At 38.5% G+C, this 17,689-nt stretch overlaps 1 protein-coding gene across 1 annotated transcript in view; it reads left to right on the top strand.

Moving 5' to 3' along the window:
- Window positions 1-17,689, top strand: part of LOC127569359 (kinetochore scaffold 1-like) — a 70,479-nt gene that overhangs the window by 11,187 nt on the left and 41,603 nt on the right. The window contains exons 7-11 of the mRNA XM_052013968.1: window positions 4,238-4,338; window positions 4,486-4,528; window positions 9,417-9,451; window positions 11,175-11,227; window positions 11,506-15,729. Coding sequence (XP_051869928.1) covers window positions 4,238-4,338; window positions 4,486-4,528; window positions 9,417-9,451; window positions 11,175-11,227; window positions 11,506-15,729 — 4,456 coding nt within the window. The remainder of the gene's footprint in view (window positions 1-4,237; window positions 4,339-4,485; window positions 4,529-9,416; window positions 9,452-11,174; window positions 11,228-11,505; window positions 15,730-17,689) is intronic.

Genomic DNA, 17,689 nt, shown 5'->3' with positions numbered 1-17,689 from the left:
GTTTAGGATCCTGGGATTCATAAGGGTACAAAAGTAGGAAAGTTACTTTGAACCTCTTCAAAATACTGCATAAGCCATAACTCAAGCAGTACATTTGATTCTTGTGTTCAAGAAGGACATGAAAGCCCTGGAGAGGGTGCAGAAAGGATTTTTCTCAATGGTTGTAATATTGAGAGATTTCTGTTTCAGGATAATACTGTTCTTATTGGAGTAAAGATGATTGAGAAAAGATTTGATAGACGTGTAAAGATTGTGATTGATTTAGTTGGGTAAGCAGGAGGGAAGCTGTTCCCATTAGATGGTTCAAGGACTAGGTAGCAAAGATTTAACATTTTGGGCAAAAGATGCTAGGTGACTGTAAGATGTATGAGTTTTGGAGATATTAATACAGACAAGGACCAGTCTTCAAAAACCCTGTTGAAATGTAAAGTACAAGCAGTAATCAGTTTTGAAATTAAAAGAACAGTTTTGTAAACAAACACTGCTGCCTACAAAGCATTGGCCGACAGCAGGAGGCTGCTTAAGAGATATTGTTTCCAATCTGATGTGATCATGAGACATTCTCATATGCATCTGCCAAAGATAAGACAATGGGCCTACATCAAATCTTCAGTTAGCACATCAAATGTGGTCATAGGCATATTTGCTCTATCTATCAATAATTGGGATATTTGTGTACTCAGAGTCAGCCCTTGCAACACAAATTTTGGGTGGCTGAATTCTCTGTCCTCAGAAGCTTTTAGACCATCCATGTGAATTGCTTTGTCCCAGAAAAGGTGTTTGAATGTTGAGAGGTGATTTGTCAGTTGTGGTGTGCTCCCACTGTAAAGATGTATGTCAATGGAATCATTTGTCAGACACAAAATATTGAAGTAAACAATATCACTGTAGTTATTGAAATTGTATTGAACCACCTGCTGTTATCTTTGTTCTTAAGAATATAAAAACTGAGTTCAGGGAGGTTCTACTGATAGTGTCTCCAAGAGAATGACTGCCTGTCATGTTGGATAAAGACCTTCCATATGTTCCAGTGACAAAGTCGCAATCACAACAGTGACTATGAGAAAATATTTGTACCTATAGTGTGGTGATGATCTAGAATTTGCTGCCTGTAGAGGTAGTGGAAACAGATGAATCCAAATTTTCAAAAAGGAATTGGATAGGCTTTTGGGATAGAATAATTTGCAGGGCTGTGGGGTAATGACAGTGGCACAGGACTGGAGATTGTTCTTTTAGAAGCAAATGCAAACTTGATGGGCCAAATCTGTTCCTGATGTACATAATAATTCTGACTTGCCTTGAATCCTGGCAGTCAGAATCTGTAACTGTTGGTTTAACTATGAGCAGATGATTTGAGATGAAAGTGTATTTGTGGGTGTATTGTACTTGATAAAGAAAAGTATTTAATTTTGGACCTGTTAGCTATTTGGATAAATGTAATTAGTTGTATGCTATAATCTAAAAGCATGATTCAGCTTTTGGTTATTGCATTGTCAAACATGAATTCTGCACAGAAGCTTTCTTTTTGTGGAGTAGGAGAGTTTTTGTAAACTTCATTACAAGTGCCCTGGTTCATCATGGCATGCTGGGATTGAAATTTTGGTCAATTTTTAGTTAAGTGATAGGTGCATATTGGAGACTGACCAAAAACTCATAGCCACCTCTTTCTTGTGACAGACATTGTGTTTTGTTTAATTTACTCATTTTTGGGGGGGATCTGGACATTGCTGACCAGCTAGCATTTATTTGCACATCCCTAATTGCCCTTAAGAAGGTCATGGTGAACCACCTTCCTGAAATGTTGCAGCCCCACTGTGGAACATACTTCCCAGTATTGTTTGGTAAGGAGTTCCAGTATTTGAGTCCAATAATGATGAAGGCAAATTAGGATAGCGTGTGATCTGGAGGGGAAGCTGCCGTTAATGGTGTTCTCATGTGGCTACTGCCTACTCTTTCTTGATGGTATAAGTTACAGGTTTGTGAAATGCTGTCAGAGTATCTGGGGCCAATAACTGCAATGTGCTGTTGGTGGAGGGAATGAATGTTTAGGATGGTTGATGGGGTATCAATCAAGTAGGCAGCTTAGTCCAAGATGGTGTCAAACTATTCGAGAGCTGTTGGTGCTGCGTTCATCTAGTTAAGTGGATAGTAACTCATCAGACTCCTAATGTGTCTGCTAGATTGTGGAAAAGCTATGTGGTGTCTGGAGATAAGTTATTCATAGCAAGGTAGCCTCTGACCTGCTTTTCTCACTACACCACTTATGTGGCTGGTCCAGTTGAGTTTCTGGTCAATGGTGACCCCCCAGGATGCTGGGAAAGTTGGTGATGATAATGCCTTTGAATGCCAAAAATAAATGGACAAGACTGCCTTGTTGGAAATGGACATTGGTTGGCACTGTTGTGCTATAATTATCACTTGCCATTCCTCAACCACTGCCTGAATGCTATTTGGGTCTAGCTGCTTGCAGGCATGGGTTGCTTCTTTGGCTGTGAAGTTATGAATAGAATTTGGCCCAGTCCTGATGAAGGGTCTCAACCCAAAACGTCGACTGTTTATTTCTCTCCATAGATGCTGTCTGACCTGCTGAGTTCCTCCAGCATTTTGTGTGTGTTGCTCCACATTCCAGCATCTGCAGAATCTCTTATGTCTCTGTGAATTCTGCATTGTACAGTCTTCAGTGAACCTCCCCACTTCTCTCCTTGTGATGCAAGGCAGATCATTAGTGAAGCAGCTGAAGATAGTTGGTCCCAGGGCATTGCTTTGAGAAACTCCCTCAGTGATGTCTTGGGGCTGGGGTGATTGATCTCCATCAACCACAAATATTTTCCATTATATGATGTGACTCCAACCACTGGGTTATTTTCCTTATGATGCCCATTGAATTCAGTTTTACCTGAATTCCTTGATGGCACACTTGAATAACTATTGCCTTGATGTCAAGGTCAACTACTCGCACCCTACCCACAGGTACAGAAGTCTGAAAAACAGCTACTTCCTTTCAACCATTCAGTTCTTGAACTATCTGGCAAAATCCTACGGTTTAGCAACACTATGACCACTTTAATCATTGCACTAAGGTGGATTTAGTTTTTATTATTCTAATTGTGTTCTTTCTTGTAAAAATTGTGTATAATTTGTATTTAATTCATGTTTTTCTTGTGAATGCTGCTTATATGATGCTATGTACCTGTGGTGTTGCTGCAAGTAAGTTTTCCATTGCACTTGTGCATACGACAATAAATTTGACTCTGACTTTGGTGAGGTCTGGAGTTGAGCAGTCCTGGTGAAATCCAAACCAGGCATAGTTGACCAGCTTGTTGATGAGTAAGTGCTGCCTTCCATTGCTTTTCTAATGATTGTGAGTAGACTAATTGGGTGGTAATTATCTTGATTGGATTTGTCAGTTTCTGAACAGGACACATCAGGGCACATTTCCACACTGATGGTTCAATGCTATTGTACTGCTTGGTTAGAGGTGCATGCAGCCAGTTCTGGAGTACAGGTCTTCAGCATTACAGCTGAGGCATTGCTGTCATCATTGGTGTATCCAGTGGTGTTTCTTGATATCATGTGGAGTGAGTTGAATTGGGTGAAAACTAGTTTCTGTGATGGTTAGGTCTTGGGTTAAAGCTGAGATGGATCATCTATTTGGTACTTTGGCTGAACATGGTTGCAATTTTCTTTATGATGTTACAAAGTGGTTGGAGATCATCAAAATGTAAAAAGTACATTATATTTTTATCTGCTGGAGAGCTCAGTGAATGATGAACTATAGAACACCAGAATAGATATGAGTGTGGACTAAATGATCTTGAATTTTCTATTGAAAATCTATTTAATTTTCTTTCTCTACTTTGAGTCAATCTTCTGTTTATAAAATCTCAAATGTATGGAGCTTGTGGAATTCCATTGTGGCAGGACGTTCTTGAGACCAAGAAGCCTACATTTGTGTTATTTTAAGTTCTTGATGCTTTTTGTTGCTTACAGCAGGACATGAAGTGGAAGATTTTCCAAGATGACCTGAAGGTCTCGCTGGCCTGAAGTCATTCATGTTCATTTAAAGTTCCATTTATATAGTGCTCTTATGAAACTACATTGATTATCATAGTAAGAATAACTGAAAGCACTGAAAGAAACTTTTTCTTTAGAAAAGAATCAAAGAAACTGATATTGAATACAAAGATTAGTTTGTGCAACATTTTTGTGATTTGGATCTTTTTTCTTTTTCCTTTAGGGAGTTTGTGACAGATAAAATGATAATGCAAGTTGATGTGGAAAATGATGAAAATATTTGCATGTTAGAGTGCAGACAAAACATGGAGATTCATAATTCAAGTACGTGAGTTTTTTTAATTACGAGTGTTCAGGAAAATGGAAATTATCAAGTGTGTACTATTTGAATATAAACTTAAAGGATTTTTCTTTCAAATTGTTGAAATTAAACATTCTGGTGTTTTCTTTTTAATTTCTATTAATTTTTAGGAATAAACAGCGAAAAGGAAAATCACCAGGAAGAGTTGGGAAGGTAGAGTATTAATTTTTATTCAGTCACAAGATGTGAGTGCCCTTGGTAAGGCAAGGTTTGTTGCCCATCCCTAACTGCCCAAGAGATGGTGTGCTGCTTTCTTGAACTGTTGAAATTAGTCTGACGGCGCTCTCAGTGTTGTTCAGTAGGTAGCCCCAAGATTTTGATCCAGTGACAGTCAAGGAATGATGTATTTTCAAGTTGTGCATTGTGAGGTTTGGAGGAGCTGATGTTTTCACATGCATGTTGCTTTCTTCCTTCTTAATGGAAGAAGATATAAATTTGAGGTGAGAGAAGACATGGTAATTTGTTTCTTTGCCTGTTGTCAGTGGTATGAAGTGAAGGTTGTGTCACTGGTGGAGAGAAAGTTTAAGGTGATAGATGTGTTACCATTTGAGGAGGATGCTTTTCTTATTTCAAGCCTTATTGATGTGGAATAAGCAGTAACAAGTTACTCAAGCAGTAATAATAAATGAGTGCTTGCAACAAAGATGAAACAAGGCATGGGGATTTTAATCTTGGACTGAGCAAACCAAATTGGTAAAAGCCATTTGGAGGATGTGTTCTTGCAGTGTTGGGGACAATTCCCTGGAGTAATATCATGGAATAATCTAGGAACAGGCTATTTCAGTCATTAGTATAACTTTCTTACAGCAATAATAAGTACTAATGAGGAAAATAATAATTTCACTGTAGCTTTCTTTTTTTTAAAAAAAAATCCAATGTTATCTCCCCTCTCTCTGATCCCCTTTGCTCCCCCCTCTGCCCCTCTTTATCCACTTGTACCTTCTGATTTTTTTTATCTTGCTTCACTAAAAGGTTGTTGTATATAATATCTGATGGGGTTGATAGTAATATGTTACCAAAATTAGAGGTTTGATTCAAGGCCAGCAAATAGTGAGAATAACTTTTGTAATTTTGAAGTTGGCAGAATGTTACAAGAGGCTTGTGGCAAGCATCACTATTACAGATAACCGAGGATACAATCTCTGTTAATGCCTATGTGCCAAATTAGGTGAGTTAAGGTGTCATGTGAAGGCCATAACCATAGTCAAATGAATAGGTAAGGAGGTAGATGGGGTAAAAAGTGGGGGGAAAATTTGTGAATCCAATCATTTTGCTAGAAAGAATAGAAAAATCTTGCTTATTGAAAGGTGAGTACCAGTAAAATAAAGTTGTACAGAGGGTTCTTGATGTGCTGGGCCATAACATGCAAACTTAACTTGCAGATAATTAAGCAATTGTGGGGAACAAACATTACAGCAACCTTTATTGAAAGGGAGTTGGAATATTAAGGACATATTGCTGCGGTTGTACAGGGTTTAGTAAGGCTACAAATGGAGGACTGTGCAGTTTTGATCTTTAGAAGTAAAGAAAGGTATATGTGGCTTGGAGGGAATGTAGTGGAGATTCACTATGACCTATGAGAAGAGATTTGACTAACCTCACTGCATTATAGAAGAATGAGAGGTGATGCCATTGAAATAAGATTCTGTGAGGCTATGATTTAGTAGATATTGAGAGCTATTTGTTCTCTGCTTGATGATTAGTTTAGAACTAGTGAGTGCAGAATCTGGGAAAGGGTCAGCCATTTTGAACTCAATGAATAGTAATTTCCTTATTTGTAGGGTTGTGATTCATTGAAATTCTTTATCCTAGAGTGCTAAAGGTGTTCAGTGATGGAATATGTTTGAAGCTAAGATTGGATTTTTGTGCACTGTGGTAATTGGGGGATCTAAGGTTCAGGGATGAAATAGACAAGGTCAAAAGATGCTGCCAGAATAGGCATGGGGCCATATGACTTCCACATGCTTGCACTTTTTGTACTCTTAATTAGGCAGGAGGTGGCGGAGCAAAAATACAGAAGAAATATTACGTGCAGAGGACTGAAAGAGACCAAGAATATAAGAATAAAAGATAGTTTGGAGCTAGAAGGAATCGGGTCAGATATGATGCAGTCTAAGAGTTTAAGATTCATAAGATGCAGGCACAAGCAAATGTCTAGAATTATGGTGTAATAACTAACTGAGACCAGGCTCAATGATGGGGAAGAACTCTCTCAACATTTTTAGTTGTCAGTTATTTTGTTTTGAAAAGGATAGGGAGGAAGCTTTAAATCTAGTTTTGGGTAGAGATGGAGGCAATATTGTGTGCCCTCTCTTAAAAGCAAAAGAGAGGGCACACGATATTGCAAAAATTAGTGGGAAGCTAGAGGATTGGGAAGCTTTTAAAAACCAACAGAAGGCAAATAAAAAAAAAGCAATAAAGGGAGAAAAGATGAAATATGATGGTAAGCCAGCCAATAATATAAAAGAGGATACCAAAAATTTTTTTCGGATATATAAAGAGTAAAAGAGAGGCAAGAGTGGATATCGGACCACTGGAAAATGATGCTGGAGAGGTAGTAGTGGGGGATGCTGAATAAGTATTTTGCATTAGTCTTCACTGTGGGAGACACTAGCAACATGCCAGAAATTTGAGAGAGTCAGGGACAGTAAGTCGTTATTACGAAGGAGAAGGTGCTTGGGAAACTGAAAGGTCTGAAGGTAGGTAGGTCACCTGGACTGGATGGACTACACTCCAGGGTTCTGAAAGAGGTAGCTGAAGAGATCGTAGAGGTATTAGAGGTGATCTTTCAAGAATCACTAGAGTCAGTAATGGTTCAGGAGTACTGGAAAATCGTAAATGTCACTCCATTTTTTAAGAAGGGAAGGATGCAAAAGACAGGAAGTTATAGGCCAGTTAGCCTGGCTTCAGTGGTTGGTAAGCTGTTAGAGTCCATTATTAAGGATGAGGTTTCAGGGTACTTGGAAACACATGATAAAATAGGCTGAAGTCAGCATGGTTTCCTTAAGGGGAGATCTTACCTGACAAATCTGTTGGAATTCTTTGAGGAAGTAACAGGCAGGATAGACAAAGGAGAGTCAATGAATATTGGTTACTTGGATTTTCAGAAGGTGCTGCATATGAGGCTGCTAAACAAGACAGGAACTCATGGTATTACAGGAAAGATACTGGATGGATAGAAAATTGGCTGACTGGCAGAAGGCAAAGAGTGGGAATAAAGGGGGCCTTTTCTGTTTGGCTGTCAGTGACTAGTAGTCTTCCGCAGGGGTCGGTGTTGGGTCCGTTACTTTTTGTGTTGTATGTTGATGATCTCGATTATGGAATTGATGGCATTGTGGCCAGGTTTGTGGATGATACAAAGATAGGTGGAGGGGCAGATAGTGTTGAGGAAGCAGGGAGTCTGCAGAAGGACTTGGACAGGTTGGGAGAATGGGCAAAGAAGTGGCAGATGGAATACAGCGTAGAGAAGTGTACAGTCATGCACTTTAGTGGAAGGAATAAAGGCATAGACTATTTTCTAAGCAAGGAGTGCATTCAGAAATTGGAGCTGCAAGCAGACTTGGGAGTCCTAGTGCAGGATTCCCTGAACATTAACTTGCAGGATGAGTCGGTAGTAAGGAAGGCAAATGTTAGCATTTATTTTGAGAGGACTAAAATATAAAAGCAAAGATGTAATGCTGAGGCTTTGTAAGGCATTGGTCAGACTACATTTGGAGTAATGTGAGCAGTTTTGGGCTCCATATCTAAGGGAGGATGTGCTGGCGTTGGAGAGGGTCCAGAGGAAGTTTACAAGAATGATGCAGGAAATGAAAGGGTTAATGTATGAGGAGCATTTGATGGCTCTGTACTCACACTGGAGTTCAGAAGGATGGGGGGGCTGGTTGGGGGGGGATCTCATTGAGACCTACAGAATATTGAAAGACCTGGATAGAGTGGATGTGGAGAGGATGTTTCTGGTAATGGGAGAGTCTAGAACCAGAGGGCACAGCCTCAGAATAGATGGAGGTCCCTTTAGAACAGAGATGAGGAGGAATTCCTTTAGCCAGAGATTGTGAACCTGTGGAATTCATTGCCACAGACGGCTGTGGAGGCCATATGATTGGGTATATTTAAAACAGAGGTTGATAGGTTCTTGATTAGTAAGGGCATCAAAGGTTATGGGGAGAAGGCAGGAGAATGGTGTTGAGAGAGAAAAATAAACCAGCCATGATCGAATGGCGGAGCAGACTCAATGGGCGGAATGGCCTAATATTGTTCCTATGTCTCGTGGTCCTGTGTCAAAAGATGCTGTTACAGCATAGTAAATGGCTGATATATTTGATAGTTCAAAGATCAAATCTATTTATTGAAAATAAAGAACAATAACAAAGGTAATTCAAGAATGTTTAATACTTATTAACTATTTTGTGCACATCATAAATTGGTGAGATTTAAAGTTTGGGTGTGGGTGGAGATGGTGTGTAGGAATAGGCAAATAACTCGTGTGGTTTCTCTTTTGGTCTTGCATTCACTATTGAAATATTTATGAAATCCTTGTGTGCAACAGACTCACTTAGGTGTGCATATAATTGTTGCGACAATGCTTAGTAACTTATTTCTGAGAAACAGCAAAGACTGAAATCTCAACAATTTCTCTGCATGGAGCAATCTGTTCTGAGAGCTCTGAAGTATTTTTTAATATCTGCAATAAAGCATTGCTATACAAATGAGTCTTTCAAAATGGATCTGTTAGTTATGCAGTGGTACTTTTGGATATTCCTGCAGCCGCCTTTGTCTTTTTCCATCCCAGAGTTTGACTATCTCCTGTGTTCATAGCAATGAATAAACCATAGTGAAAGTAGAGGTGTATTTTTTTTTTAAAGACAATTTTGAAGTATCTGCATTTGGCATTGGATAAATTTTACAGTTTAAATTTTAAAAATATTGGAGTTATTTTTCTTCTGTGCAGCAGTTAGAGTTAAGATTAAATCTGCTGAGAAAATGAAATTTGAATTTTGTCAGGCTGATAAAGTCAAACAAAACAACCTTGTTTTTATTTCAGAGATGTGATGCAACAAAAACATTTCAGGATTGCTGGTGAGTTTAAAATATTCTCCTCTTTCTCCAATTATCCTTTTGAATTATTTACATTACTTTTGTCAAAATGTTTCACTTTTGAACAAACAATTGGTATATTGTTTCTGATAAAATGGCAAGTTACCCAGAACAGAAAAGGGGAACAGTAAATAAAAAAAATAATTCAACCTGTATTTTTGTGCATTCTTTGATTTCAATTCCTAAACTGCCAGGCCTTGTTTCAAAATTTCTGTCCACTTTTGCATTGAAATGTGCTTGGTAGCACTTAATGTCAAATATCATCTTTGCTACTTTGTGATTCAAGTTGACTTTATTGCTCTGTTGAGCATCTTGAAATCCAATTGCCTGCAAAACACCTTTACAGCATTTGCAATAGGAATCTGTCTAACATTATGCATTCCATCTGTCTTTGATATATTCAGGGCCATGGCTTTGTTGTTCTAATTGCTTCTCTAAATAGCTCTTTACGATAACTAACACAGAACTTTGAACTTTCACCTTCACTTTTAAAACAATTCTGGCATTTCTCCTTTCATCAAAATATTTCCCATCACTTAAAAATTATAGGTCCAAATTCTGCTGTAGTGAATTGAGCACATAATCTAGGAGGGCATTTCAACACATTAATAAGGCTTTATTGTACTGTTGGAGTTGCTTCTTAAGATGAGATATTAAAGTAAGGCAGTTCTAAATCCCATAAGGGCATTAATGTGTCAAATTTAGAGGTAAAAGAACATGAGAACTAGAAGCAGTAGGAGGCCACCTCAGGAAAAATACTTCCAAAAAATGTTAAACGTGATTTTCCTCTGGGCAATCAACATAGATTTGTGAGTTTCTCATGTGCCCTGCTGTCATTAGATTCTCACATTCTCTACTACTGATGTGAGTTCCATTCTCTGTTTAAAGGTATCTATTACTTCAGTAAACACTTCCTCCCTTGCACACTAGGCAGATTAATGTACCTGAAAATTTTGTACTTGGACCCATTCTCTTCCCAGTTTCACCATGCTGTTGCTCCTAATTTCCAACCTCATCCCGGTCCCCATTTTGATGATGCATGTTCATACTATATGCTGGCCTTTTGAGTACTTCAAAGTGATTCTGCAATTTCCCCTGACTGCCCCTGACCATATACCTTTTAGTTGGTTCCACCATCTTTTTCTCTCTTGCTATTTAAAAACAGAAGTAATCTTTGGAGTTAAATCTTTTTTCCTGCTCTGAGACAGAATATGAATTTTGAGTCCTCAGGATTAGCAAATTTTACATTGGTTATATTACCTACTTATTGGATTGTATACAGGGGCTTGGACTATTTATCTGAAGACGTAAGTTTGAATCCCACCACTAGCTGATGAATTTTAAACTTGAGTAATTAAATAAATCTGTATTTTTTTATATATAGGCTAATACCAGCACAGGTAACCATAAAACTATTGGACTGTCATTAAAATCCATCTGGTTCACCTAATGTCCTTCAAGAAGGGAAATCTGCCATCCTTTCCTGATCTGGTCACAAAGATCTACCAATGTGGTTTACTCTTAATTGTCCTTGGGTTCCCAAACATGCATTCAGTTCAAGGGAGAAACACAGGCTATATTCTTTGACTTTGTTTAAAAATCTAAAGCAGATAAATCGTGTCTTATTTGTGTATGATTTAGTAAACTGGATGTACCTCTAAAGGAACAATGTAGTATTGACTTGAACTTTTTTGCCTATTCCAAGGTATGGATGCACTGCTTCATGCACCTCTCCGAACTCCTCTGCAACAATTAGAGGTAATTTGTGGAAAATAAAGCTTTGTTTTGCATCCAGTTTAATGGGAAATATAATATCTAACCTTTTGTCTGTGTGGCTGAATATCCAAATAGTCTGCTTGTAAGGCCACTTTCTGGTATGCTGAAATTACAAAAAGCAGCAAGTTCTTCAGAACGTAATTTTAGTAGTTGTTAATCAGTTTTATTTCCATTTTTATACTTAAAATATAAGGAAATAATTAGAATGCAATCTGATCTTTACTATGTTAAAGTGTGTTTAACTTTCCATTTTTAAACAGTCCAGTGAACCTATTGAAACTGTCAGTACACGTCAAATCTTCCCCATCTCTGGGCTTGAAGTGCGAAGGGAAAGTGAAGAAACAGTCACGGCTTCTGAATCGGAACTTGCATCTGGATTTCAGAAAAAAATTGACTTCAAATCCTTCTTGGCTGAACTTGATTCTACAAAACTAGCATATAGTAATTCCAGTCATGACGCAGGTGATAGTTCTATCAGACAAAATACAGTTCCCAAACATCAAAAGACAATTGATTTTAAATCATTCTTAAATAGCATAAAACACACTGAGGCAGATGAGAATAAGATGATGTTCATGCCCTCCATCTTTGAGAAACAGGTATTTAAACAGGCAGACTTGGGTGTTACTTCAAATTGTGAAGCTACAGAAATGACAAATAACTCAGTGTTCCAAAACCATACTATCAACAATTTAGATGCAAATAAAACTATATTGTTTCTGGACCATGATAATGATATGGAAATCACCAGAAGCCATACTGTTAGTATTAACAATTTTGCCTTGGTGAAATCCGACCATCTTCATACAGTAAAGGAACTTAATAACACACAGAAACTAGGCAATAGAGGATCACTTAATTCTTCCCTTCCTCAAGACAAGGCTGTTGTATTTCCTGGAGAAGATTGTATTGCTGTGACAGGAAGTGTTACTGTACCTATTGATATCAAGAAGACAGCTCACCCAACAAATCAAAATCAACCAACAGTTGTCACAGCTAACATAAATGAGAGATCAATGTTGCCATTATATACTCATAAACACACAGTGACAGGTTATGAATATTTAAAAAAAATTGAGAAGAATAAGGTATCGGATACAACTAAAGTGACCTCTAGATCTTTGGGTATTCTTTCAAGCTTTCCTGATAAAACCCAGGTGTTTTCCAATGAAAATGACATGGATATGACTAAAAGCCACACAGTTACAATTGATAGTGGAGTTCTAGGGCAAGTGTCAAATTACACAGTTGGGTCAAGTGCATCTTCTATTCACGATAAGACCATGGTGTTTTCAGAAGCAAATGATATGGACATCACACAGAGTCATACTGTTGCAATTGAAAGTGACAATCTAGGACAAATTTCAAACGAAGCATTACAGTCAACAAGGAAGAGTTCCAGACTGAATACTCCTGGATCTATACTGACATTGTTATCCAATGAAAAAACAGTAGTATTTTCAGAGGCAAATGATATGGATATAACCAAAAGCCATAAAGTTACAATTGACCGTGGAAGTCTTGGGAGAGTGCCAAATTGCACAGTTGGGTCAAGTGCATCCTTGCCTAGTGATAAGACCATGGTGTTTTCAGAAGCAAATGATATGGACATCACACAGAGTCATACTGTTGCAATTGAAAGTGACAATCTAGGACAAATTTCAAATGAAGCATTACAATCAACGAGGAAGAGTTCCAGACTGAGTACTCCTGGATCTATACTGGCATCGATATCCAATGAAAAAACGGTAGTATTTTCAGAGGCAAATGATATGGATATAACTAAAAGCCACACAGTTACAATTGAGAGTGGGAGTCTTGGGAGAGTGCCAAATTGCACAGTTGGGTCAAGTACATCCTTGCCTAGTGATAAGACCATGGTGTTTTCAGAAGCAAATGATATGGACATCACACAGAGTCATACCGTTGCAATTGAAAGTGACAATCTAGGACAAATTTCAAACAAAGCATTGCAGTCAACAAGGAAGAGTTCCAGACTGAATACTCCTGGATCTATACCGGCATTGTTATCCAGTGAAAAAACGGTAGTATTTTCAGAGGCAAATGATATGGATATAACCAAAAGCCACACAGTTACAATTGAGAGTGGGAGTCTTGGGAGAGTGCCAAACTGCACAGTTGGGTCAAGTGCATCCTTGCCTAGTGATAAAACCATGGTGTTTTCAGAAGCAAATGATATGGACATCACACAGAGTCATACCGTTGCAATTGAAAGTGACAATCTAGGACAAATTTCAAACAAAGCATTACAGTCAACAAGGAAGAGTTCCAGACTGAATACTCCTGGATCTATACCGGCATTGTTATCCAGTGAAAAAACGGTAGTATTTTCAGAGGCAAATGATATGGATATAACCAAAAGCCACACAGTTACAATTGAGAGTGGGAGTCTTGGGAGAGTGCCAAACTGCACAGTTGGGTCAAGTGCATCCTTGCCTAGTGATAAAACCATGGTGTTTTCAGAAGCAAATGATATGGACATCACACAGAGTCATACCGTTGCAATTGAAAGTGACAATCTAGGACAAATTTCAAACAAAGCATTACAGTCAACAAGGAAGAGTTCCAGACTGAATACTCCTGGATCTATACCGGCATTGTTATCCAATGAAAAAACGGTAGTATTTTCAGAGGCAAATGATATGGATATAACCAAAAGCCACACAGTTACAATTGAGAGTGGGAATCTTGGGAGAGTGCCAAATTGCACAGTTGGGTCAAGTGCATCCTTGTCTAGTGATAAGACCATGATGTTTTCAGAAATAAATGATATGGACATCACACAGAGTCATACAGTTACAATTGAGGATGGAAATTTTAAGCTGAATGGCAATCATACTTCTGGCTTCCATAAAATGACCTCAAGTTGCAGTAATACTCTGGCATGTTTTCCCAATGAGAAGACTATGATATTTTCAAAAGTGAATGATAAGGATATTGCTCCAAGCCCTACAGTTGCAGTAGACAGAATGAATCTTGGGGCAGTTGTAAATTGTGCAGCTAGTTCCAGTACATCCTTTCCTGGTGGTGACACTATGGTATTCTTTGAAGCAAATGATATGGATATGACCAGAAGTCATACAGTTGCAATTGAAGGTGGATGTCTTGGTCCAGCTGTGAAATTAACAACGTGTTCAGCTGATTCTTTTCCGAGTGATAAGACCACAATATTTTCAGAAGCAAATGACATGGACGTGACCAAAAGCTATAAAACTGATATTGATATTGGAAACCTTGGGGCAGTTGCAAATGGAGCATTTTGTTGTGCAAAAATGTCCTCTGATTTGAATGCTGTTCAGTCATCATTTTCCATTAAGAATACCGTGGTTTCCGAACAAGTAGCGGCTGTTACAAAAAATGACATTCTGCCTATTCATGGGGGGCATGATGAATCTGGTAAACACAAAATTACCGAGATGGTGCTTGTAAAAGGGCAAAAGCATTTCAGTGATCAAATGGATCATGCTAATTGTAGTATTCAAAGCAATTTGGAAGCAAATTCAATGTGCATAACTGGACCTCATGAAAAAAGGAATCTGAAAGGAATTGAGTATTCTCTGCTCTGCACAGAGAATTCTTCTGACGCCACTCTAACACACAAAAGTGACCTTGAAGTTCAGAAGAGAACACTAATTGATCAGACCAGGGAGGCCGTTTCTGAAGAGCTTGTTCAATATCAGGTTACCGAATGTGCTGCTCACGAGGCAAGGACTAAATCTGCAAGTACAACAACTAACAATTTGGAATGTAATGCATCCAGAAAGTCAAGTGTACCTGATGTGTCATTTCAGAAATTGAATTCCATGACCGATATAACTTCTGATCCTGCATTAGGAAAGCCTCCAGTGGATGGCAACGGCCCTGCAGATTGTCAAACATTTACTGCAAAGCCTTGTTTCCCAAAACAAAATTCATTTGTTAAGGACACACTTTCTCAAATCTCTCTTGGTGTCTTCCTTCCTAAATTGCCTAGTAGAAGAAATCTATGTAGAACTGTAAATTCAAATCATCAGAATGTAGTAAAACCGTCAGTAGAAAATCTCTGTTCTGACTCACTTCTGAATGCAATGCCCAAATCAGAAGAACTTGAACGTTCAAATGTATTTGAACCTATTGGTAACTCTCAGGAACAGCCAGATGGACAGAACAAAATGCAAGTGACTGATTGTGATGACGTAGAAAGCAGAATGTTGGATCGGGTGAATCCATCTCTCTGTTTGAAGTCCAGTGAAGCACACACTCTCGCCATCCATGAACAGCAGTGTAGAGAAGCTTTGTCAGCTCCTGAACAAGGTATCAATGAGACAGGCCAGGTTCCTGTATGTTCAAAAATAAGTTCAACAGTGGAACAAAGTCCTTGCCAGAAACGGGCTTGGAGTGAAGAAGAAAATGGAAATGCATGCAATAAAAGAAAAATGTTGAGAACATTGGAACAAGAGGGCACTGATTCTTCTAGAAAAGAGGTAAATGAAAAAGAGTGTGCACATGAGCAACAAGGGCAGTTGTAAATATTTCTATGATATAGTGACGTACTTGTTCTGATTACTTTCAGTTAATGAATTGGGGTAAAAGAACAGTTTAAAGTCTGAATAAGAAATTGACCTAAGTCTACTGTCTCTAAAGATTTTAGTAATAATAAACTTGATTAAGACTTGTCATTTTATCCACAAAATTTTGAGATGAAATATAGCCTCAACTGTAATTCTATGTGAATAGTGTTATAAGTAAAATCAGACAACATCTTGTACAGTGAAAGTTTGGCTTTTGGACCAAGTATACATATTTTCCTTCCAAAGACCTTTTTTTGGACTATAATCGTTGATCCAGTATGAAGTGGCTTTAATGAATTGGCATTTAAATTGTACTGGCCATTCAACTACTTACAGTGGCATGCAAAAGCTTGGGCACCCCTGGTCAAAATTTCTGTTACTGTGAATAGCTAAGCAAGTAAAAGATGACCTGATTTCCAAAAGGCATAAAGTTAGAAATGACACACTTCTTTAATATTTTAGCAAGATTACTTTTTTATTTCCATCTTTTACAGTTTCAAAATAACAAAAAAAGGAAAAGGGCCCGAAGCAAAAGTTTGGGCACCCGGCATGGTCAGTACTTAGTAACACCCCCTTTGGCAAGTATCACAGCTTGTAAACGCTTTCTGTAGCTAGCTAAGAGTCTTTCAATTCTTGTTTGGGGGATTTTCGCCCATTCTTCCTTGCAAAAGGCTTCTAGTTCTGTGAGATTCTTGGGCCGTCTTGCATGCACTGCTCTTTTGAGGTCTATCCACAGATTTTCGATGACGTTTAGGTCGGGGGACTGTGAGGGCCATGGCAAAACCTTCAGCTTGTGCCTCTTGAAGTAGACCATTGTGGATTTTGAGGTGTGTTTAGGATCGTTATCCTGTTATAGAAGCCATCGTCTTTTCATCTTCAGCTTTTTTACAGACAGTGTAATGTTTGCTTCCAGAATTTGCTGGTATTTAATTGAATCCATTCTTCCCTCTACCAGTGAAATGTTCCCCGTGCCACTGGCTGCAACACAAGCCCAAAGCATGATCGATCCACCCCCATGCTTAATAGTTGGAGAGGTTTTCTTTTGAAATTCTGCACTCTTTTTTTTCTCCAAACATACCTTTGCTCATTGCAGCCAAAAAGTTCTATTTCAACTTCATGTCCACAGGACTTGTTTCCAAAATGCATCAGGCTTATTTAGATGTTCCTTTGCAAACTTTTGATGCTGAATTTTGTGGTGAGGACACAGGAAAGGTTTTCTTCTGATGCCTCTTCCATGAAGGTCATATTTGTGCAGGTGTCGCTGCACAGTAGAACAGTGCACCACCACTCCAGAGTCTGCTAAATCTTCCTGAAGGTCTTTTGCAGTCAAACGGGGGTTTTTGATTTGCCTTTCTAGCAATCCTATGAGCAGTTCTCTCGGAAAGTTTTCTAGGTCTTCCAGACCTCAACTTGACCTCCATCATTCCTGTTAACTGCCATTTTTTAATTACATTATGAACTGAGGAAACGGCTACCTGAAAATGCTTTGCTATCTTCTTATAGCCTTCTCCTGCTTTGTGGGCATCATTTATTTTAATTTTCAGAGTGCTAGGCAGCTGCTTAGAGGAGTCCATGGCTGCTGATTGTTGGGACAAGGTTTGAGGAGTCAGGGTATTTATAAAGCTTTGAAATTTGCATCACCTGGCCTTTCCTAATGATGACTGTGAGCAAGCCATAGCCCTAACAAGCTTATGAAGGTCTGAGACCTTGGTAAAAGTTATCTGAGAGCTCAACTCTCTTGGGGTGGCCAAACTTTTGCATGGTGCTCCTTTCCTTTTTTCACTCTAAAATTGTACAAAACGAAAATAATACACTAATCTTGCTTAAAATGTTGAAAAGAATGTTTCATCTTTAACTTTGACTTTTGGAGATC

This window comes from Pristis pectinata, chromosome 1, assembly GCF_009764475.1.
Source record: "Pristis pectinata isolate sPriPec2 chromosome 1, sPriPec2.1.pri, whole genome shotgun sequence".
NCBI classification, from domain to species: domain Eukaryota; kingdom Metazoa; phylum Chordata; class Chondrichthyes; order Rhinopristiformes; family Pristidae; genus Pristis; species Pristis pectinata.
The sequence above is the reverse complement of the archived record's forward strand: the minus strand, read 5'-3'. Positions and strand labels throughout refer to the sequence as shown.